The 8,221-nt window shown below is 38.1% G+C and overlaps 1 protein-coding gene across 1 annotated transcript in view; it reads left to right on the plus strand.

The window, feature by feature from the left end:
- SEMA5A (semaphorin 5A) overlaps window positions 1-7,904 on the plus strand; it is a 460,689-nt gene extending 452,785 nt beyond the window's left edge. Inside the window, exons 19-21 of the mRNA XM_077809175.1 lie at window positions 1,441-1,488; window positions 4,034-4,245; window positions 7,785-7,904. Coding sequence (XP_077665301.1) covers window positions 1,441-1,488; window positions 4,034-4,245; window positions 7,785-7,904 — 380 coding nt within the window. The remainder of the gene's footprint in view (window positions 1-1,440; window positions 1,489-4,033; window positions 4,246-7,784) is intronic.
- The last annotated feature ends 317 nt before the right edge of the window (window positions 7,905-8,221 follow it).

The raw sequence follows: 8,221 nt of genomic DNA on the forward strand, positions 1-8,221 counted from the left end.
CTTTCAGTTTGTTTCTGTTCTCACTCCCATCGCCCTTCCCTGTCTGTCATCAGGGACCATGAGGTCATGCTACTGCAGGAGGTGCAATCCCTCCTACTTGTGAGGGATATAGAATAAGTTCCCCTGTTTCCTGCTACTTCCTAATCTGGAAAGCAAAAGGGTGTCTCAGGCCTATTTTAGATCTAAGAGAGCAGAAGTAGTTCTTGAAGAAAACAAACTTCTGGATGGTCACTCTGGCCTCCATTATTCCCTCATGTGGGGACTGGTATGCTGCTCTTGACTTAAAGGATGCATATTTTCACATAGCAATTCGTCAGAACCATCAAAATTTCCTCAAGTTCATGGTAAATGGATCCCACTTCCATTTTCAGTGCTACCCTTTGGCCTGTCAATAGCTCCTCACATGTTAACAAAATTCATGCCTTGTACTTATCGCCCCAGCATGGTCCCGACAACACCGGTTCTCGGCTGGTAGTAGAGCTATCAGTCAGACTGCTACTCCAGCTACAGGGAGATGTGATCACTCAGGACCACATCTGCCTCCTCAGTCACAGCCTGCAGGCCCTCCATCTGACAGCCATGATGCTTCATGGATGATGCCTTTGGAAGGGATTGTCCTCTTGATAATTTGATTTTCTGGTTGACGTCAGATACAAATTTGATTCCCATTGTCTTTGACCTACCCTGATCCATTTACATTTGAGACCCAGACAGACAGGCAGATCAGCATTCCTTTGTCTGGAACAAACTTGCTTACCAAACCCTGCCTGGTTTCATAGTTTGAGCATATTTTTAGTACATACCTACAACTTTTTAATTGTTACATCACACAGTGATGATCATGACCAGTATGATATAAGTTTCCATTTGATACCTTACCTGACATTCTTTATAGATACATACCATGACCGCAATGTGTTAGGTATAGTAAGTTTGTCAGGCTTAATTGCAGTTGCTGTTACATGACAGTAAACCCTTTGTCAGTGGGCAATGAAGGTCTCATAGGTCACACTGATCTGAGATGAAAGTTTGACATTTTCCACGAGTAGACATGGGTCTTCATGCTAAAACACCACTACTGTACCCCCGAGCTAGCCTGTGAACTTTTTTCTATTTTCCCCATTAAGAAACTCACTATTTTGTGGGGGAGAAGTGGCTTGCCAATTAAAGAAGTTTCCCACCTACAATATCTGCCATTTGTTTAATTCTTGAGACTTTTGAGACAAGAATGAATGAAGTTTGTGTTATTTTTCATGGAGTTAAGAGTGAAGATTTGTTTGGTGGTTTTGGCCAGTTTCAACAGGGGTGAAAATCTTCTCAGAGCTCTGGAATGAATATAGTGAAATAAATTTTTAAAAAATCTTATTCTCTATTCATCAGCTTAGTATATCTCTGCTATGTTTTATCTACACATTTTAATTATATTGTTTGTTTTTCTAGAAATATCAGTAGCAAGATCTAGCAGCATAGAAGAAAAACTGTGTGGTGGTAAGTTTTTCATTTCTCTGTAGCAGAATCTTTACCTGTTTTTTTTAAAATTGTATAATTGATTCCTACTTTTCCTCTATTTGTTCCACCTCTTGCTCCCTTCTCTTTTACTCTACCTTCTAAATGCCATATTCTCATTACTTACATTTTCTGAGAAAAAACAGACTGTAGTTACCAGAAGCTGCCTTATTAAATATCTGACTGCCACTGCCTACCTTTGAGTCAACAGCATGTTACCTGAAGTTCTTACTCTCTCCTTCCCACCTCCCCCAAGGGCAATCACTCTTCTCTCCACAGGAGAAAGCCCTATTATAAACAAGTTACTTGCAGATCAAAAATCTGGAAACTCACTGGACCAATCCAGGATGATAATTTCATCATCCCCCCTTGGGAGTCAAATGAACAGCTATGAGTCAGCTTAGTCACCCATTTAATGTCTCAGACTGTATCTCTAGCTCATTATCAGACCAACTGCCAAAAACAAAACAAACAAAATAAAATATCTCCTACAAAACAACCACAATGTTAGCAAAACAGATCCTGAGCAGGAAGAGAAATTGTTTAAAAATAAAAATACTTTATTTTAGTTTTTAACAATTGCACTTATTAAGTATTTAGCCACAGTCAAAGCTCTGGCTGGTTCTAGCATTCTTATGTACAGTGGAAGCACTTTTTCATTAAAGGAAAGGGGAGTGAGTTCAGTGGGGAAAAGTGAAGTCATCAGCATGCACAATGGGTTCTACTCTGAGATTTCACTCTGAATTGATTGTTTTCTGCTTCCTCACATTTTTACCAAATTCTGTGTCTGAGGAACACTTTTGCAAAAAGATGGAAAGTGATTCATGGGCCACTTACATATATTAGTACCCAAGTTAGCCACCTCAATCCACATTTAGGCGCCTAAAACCTATTTGAGGCATATAAGTACTGATTTATGTGCCTGCTGAAAATAGGGCCCCTATGAACATCCCTTTCTATATTCCAGTGCCACTACCCAGTTTTCAGCAGAGACACTATGGCCCGGATCCTGAGGCATTATAATTAAGGCTACAATTATGTCACAGAAGTCACGGAATCCATGACTTCCAGAGTCTGGCCCCATCAGCTGTGGGTGCTGGATCCTTCTCCCTCTCCAATTTGTCAGGGATATTTTTAGTAAAAGTCAGGGACAGGTCACAGGCTTCTGTGAATTTTTGTTTATTGACCGTGACCTGTCCCTGAGTTTTACTAAAAATATCCCTGACAAAATCTTAGCCTTAATTATAATCAATGAGAGTTAGGCACCTAAATACTTTTGAGGATCTAGGCCTATAATCCCTCATTTGGGCACTTTTAGTCAATCAAATGTTAGTTTGTACAAAACTAAACTGGGTACTCAGGATAAAAATTTGAACTACTTGTTATCCCTTCATTCACCACACCAAAAAAAGCAGCTCTACCTTTGAAAAAGTGGCGCAAGGCAATGTAATTCACTTACCTCTAATTCATCAATAGTTGGTGCCAACTTTTGGTGTATGTGTGTCTGTGTGTTGCCTGCTGTCTCTCACCTCTCAATGCCATCAGGGAATGAGCATCTGGCTCAAAAGGGCAGCCCATGGGCTTGCTTCCCAATTTTACTTCTTTATGGGGGCTACCTACTCTACAGACCCCACAATATCATCTAGGGGCGGAGCAAGTGGAAAGATTCCTGCTTATACTGCTGTACATTACACTTCCCTTGAACTCTCAGACTGAGATGTTCCAGCGTGTATTGGACATTGGGAAATCCTTGTTCCCCTGTTCTCCCTACAGTGCTAATACTTCCACTCCCACTTACAAAAATAATTATGCAGGATGGGGAAGTGAGCAACTTGGCCACCCATTAAAGATATAGGAAGAGTGAGGGGGGTCCACCAGAGGTGAATGGGGTATTGGAAAAGCACCAGGCCATTGCCCCTGGAAGAAAGCACCAGGTAAAGGAGTCTTCCAGAGCCTTTTAGGGAGAGCAGGGTTCAGGTGTCTTTTATTGGTTTTGATTAAATTTACTTGGGTTTCACCTTAGTTCTTTTGTTCTAAATTGTCCCAATTAGTCACTGAGTATAACAGAAAGAATTAGAAGAACAACATACAAGGAGATGATTTGATTCAATCAAAATGAATTAGTGTAGATAATATATCTTTTTATAATACAACATGGAAATGGTGATGTTGGATACTTTGCAGTACAATTTACAGAACCAAATTTAGGCAGAGATTTTCAAGATACTTAAGGAAATGCAATTAATTTCAATCGGAGTTGAGCCCCTAACTCCTTTTGAAAATCCAGCCAAATCAATATTACAGATGTGGTGATATAAGATGCTTATAGTGATCTCTAGAGATATGCAATGTATTTTTAAGTACAAATAAAAATCTTGGCGATTGACATTTCCAAGAAATGCATAACACCATGAGATACTTTATTCCCTTCTGAATCAAAGCACCTGTTCGTGTTTTTTCTAATGTTTCAAAACTCTTATTGTGACTGCCTTAAAGGTAATGCTATCTTTTGCTATCCGTTCTTCAGAGTTTAACATGTTCCACATGATTGCAGTGGGCTTGAGCAGTTCTATACTTGGCTGCCTCCTTACACTGCTTGTTTACACTTACTGCCAACGATATCAGCAGCAATCCCATGATGCAACTGTTATCCATCCAGTGTCGCCAGCTCCTCTTAATACCAGTATCACTAACCATATCAACAAACTGGACAAATATGATTCTGTAGAAGCCATCAAGGTAAGCAATGGATAGCGTTGTCTGTAATGCTTAGCTATGTATAACTGTTTACAGTAATTACAATGTACCAAAGGTATTCTAATGATACATTTTTTACAGTGAAAGGTGGACTCAAGATCATACAAATATTTAATATACAAATATCAGATGTTTGAATAACTAAATTAGATTCATATTTGTAGTGTAATAATTTTAGATTTCTTATCACGCCAGCCTATATTACTCTGAAGACATTATCATGTGTTGGCTGGGATGTACAATTTATGCACCACTGGCCTTTGTTCAAAGAAATCAGACTATTGCTCAATTGTTGTCTTTGAAAGTATCGTCCTCTAGTATCAGGTTTCAGAGTAGCAGCCGTGTTAGTCTGTATCCGTAAAAAGAAAAGGAGTACTTGTGGCACCTTAGAATCATAGAATCATAGAATATCAGGGTTGGAAGGGACCCCTGAAGGTCATCTAGTCCAACCCCCTGCTCGAAGCAGGACCAATTCCCAGTTAAATCATCCCAGCCAGGGCTTTGTCAAGCCTGACCTTAAAAACTTCCAAGGAAGGAGATTCCACCACCTCCCTAGGCAACGCATTCCAGTGTTTCACCACCCTCTTAGTGAAAAAGTTTTTCCTAATATCCAATCTAAACCTCCCCCACTGCAACTTGAGGCCATTACTCCTCGTTCTGTCATCTGCTACCATTGAGAACAGTCTAGAGCCATCCTCTTTGGAACCCCCTTTCAGGTAGTTGAAAGCAGCTATCAAATCCCCCCTCATTCTTCTCTTCTGCAGGCTAAACAATCCCAGCTCCCTCAGCCTCTCCTCATAAGTCATGTGTTCTAGACCGCTAATCATTTTTGTTGCCCTTCGCTGGACTCTCTCCAATTTATCCACATCCTTCTTGTAGTGTGGGGCCCAAAACTGGACACAGTACTCCAGATGAGGCCTCACCAATGTCGAATGTCACTATGATTTTTAAGTCCAAATCTACTTTTTAAACCAGATACTAGAGGACAGGAGTACTTGTGGCACCTTAGAAACTAATAAATTTATTAGAGCATAAGCTTTCGTGAGCTACAGCTCACTTTATCAGATGCATACTATATCCACTGTATGTATCCAATGAAGTGAGCTGTAGCTCACGAAAGCTTATGCTCTAATAAATTCGTTAGTCTCTAAGGTGCCACAAGTACTCCTGTCCTCTAGTATCTGGTTTAAAAAGTAGATTTGGACTTAAAAATCATAGTGATACCTAATGGAGATTTTCCTTTAGTTCAAATAGCAGGAAGCAAAAGCTTCTGTCCTCTTTCCCATGCTAGGTCTGTGATTTAGCTGGTGAACATAATTTTTTATCAGTGACTTTCAAGAAAACATAAAATTATCACAGACAAAGTTTGCAGATGACAAAGGTTGAGGGAAATGTAAATAATGAAAGAACAGAGATACAGAGTGATCTGGATTGCTTTGTAAGTTAGGCTCAGGCAAACAAATATGTGCTTTAATATGGCCAAATGTGAAGTTATACATCTTAATACAAAGAGTGTAGCTCTTACTTACAGAATGAGGGACTGAATCCTGGGAAGCAATAACTCTAAAAAGGACTTGACATTCATGCTGGGTAATCAGCTGAACATGAGCTCCCAGTGCGACGCTGTGGCCAAAAGGGCTAATATGTTCATTGGATATATAAATAGAGAATATAGAGTTGGAGTAAGGAGGCTATATTACCTCTGTATTTGGCACTGATGTCCACAGTTCAGATAAGGTGTGGATAAATTTGAAAGTTTAAGAGAAGAGCCACAAAGAGAAGGTTAAGGAGTGACTTGATCACAGTCTATATGTACATACATGGGGAACAAAAATTTGATAATGGACTTTTCAGTTCAACAGACAAAGCTTTAATAAGATCCAATGGCTTGAAGTTGGAGCTAGACAAATTCAGATGGAAATAAGTTGCATATTTTTAACAGTGACGGTAATTAATCTTTGGAACAATTTACCCAAGGCTTGTGGTGGATTCTCCATCACTGGCAATTTTTAAATGAAGATTCGATGTTTTTCGACAAGATATGCTCTAGTTCAAACAGGAATTAATTCAGGGAAGTTCTGTGGCTTGTGTTATGCAAGAGGTCAGACTAAATGATCACAGTGATCCCTTCTGCCTTATAATCTTTTAACCAAATCTGTGATGGGTCAGATCTTCAACTGGTGTTGATCTACATAGCACAGTGTGAATCAAGCTGCATAAATTTATACCAGCTGAGAATCTAGAACGATATCTACACTACATTGCCATAGATTATAAATTCCTCTGTATTGTTTCACCTCTTACATCTAGCTTTGCAGAATTCAATTTATTTTATATAGTTTCAATGGATAATGCCAATGTTTATTTGTAATCATTTTTTAGATTTTTATCTATTTAAATTTTCACAGATGTGCAAAATTGTGAGTTTTAAGTATTTTTTATTTTTATCAATTTAAATTTTCACAGTTTGAGGAAATTATGGGGGGAGATCTGGGAAAGGGGGAGGGTCAGACAATGACATTAGACTTCAAGATTCAAAAAGTTAAAACTTTATAACTATTAAAACATCAGTTGTCAACATCACATGTTAAAACGCATAAAGTAAATATCCTTAAATCAATGTCTAATAAATTCTGAAACAACATATTCTTACTTTGCCTGTCTGAAATTTTGATGATCATCAATGAAAATATTGTTTGTCTCTATGTGTATGATGAAATTGACATTTACCAACATCTACCTATAACAAATCTAATCATGACAAGTCTACTTATAACCTTTTAGAACAGCTTCCTATTGCAAAATTCCTAAAGTATGCAAGATTGGGCATTTGTGTGCTATCTAGCCAAATACATTCAGATTATAGAATTTATGTGCTATAGCAAAATTTTCTGAAGTGTTTGTGAAGTCCTGGATAGTGAATCTTTTTCTTTTTTTCTTTTTCCATTTGTTTCTTAAATAAATGAATCTAGGAAATTAGGAAAGAGAGATTATGCTTTGCAATCAATGGGGTAACCTATTTAGGTATTTTTGAAAATCCCACTAGGCACCTATCTGCATGTTTAAGTGCCCAAATACCTTTGAAAATCTGACCTTAAAATGCCTAAATATCTTTTGAAAATGGAATTTATACTCCTAAATCTCTTACATGCTCTAAAATTTTACACTCAAAATCAAGGAATGCATAATCTAGAGGAAAATTATATAAAAAGTCTAAGTCAACGAAGATGTACAGAACCGTTTTGACAATAAAAGTAGTATAAGAAATAAGAATACACAGTATAAAAACCTACATGTGATTATCTAAGATTGGGGAAAAACCCTATAAGGTTATATTGTTGTATTGGAACAATATTTTATGGGATCGTGTAGTTAAGGACTTCATTGTAACACATATGCACATACAAATGCAGAGTTTTGTAGTAAACATGTGTATTTCAGAGCACTCTCATTGCATTGTTGTTTGCATCAGTGATCCTGGAGGTTTGCCCACTAAAAACATTTTGTTATTCTTTTTCTAGGCATTTAATAAAAACAACCTGATCTTGGAGGAGAGAAACAAATACTTCAATCCACATCTTACTGCAAAGACCTATTCTAATGCCTATTTTACAGATCTCAATAATTATGATGAGTACTAATGGACTTGTGTATTTTCTGGCCTATGGTAACTCCCCAATCCCCCAGAGCCTGTGCTACATGACCGCTCATGTGTTTGAGGCTTCAGAGATGAAGTTCGGAGACATTTCAAGCACACTCCAAGCCATCAGTGTCCCATTGCTACCAAAAAAACAAAAACACCTGTATGTGACATGATGTTCCCTTTTGCAAGAGTGAAAGGTTGGCCTGCAGTAGGGAGTGCAGATTTAGTAGCTGGACATAGTGGAATGAGTCCTGAAGAGTATAATCACTTTGTTCGTGTTTATAAATGTTCAGTCAGATTTCTCTAACATGTTGC

The sequence above is a fragment of the Eretmochelys imbricata genome, chromosome 2 (genome assembly GCF_965152235.1).
Source record: "Eretmochelys imbricata isolate rEreImb1 chromosome 2, rEreImb1.hap1, whole genome shotgun sequence".
In the NCBI taxonomy this organism is placed as follows: Eukaryota; Metazoa; Chordata; order Testudines; family Cheloniidae; genus Eretmochelys; species Eretmochelys imbricata.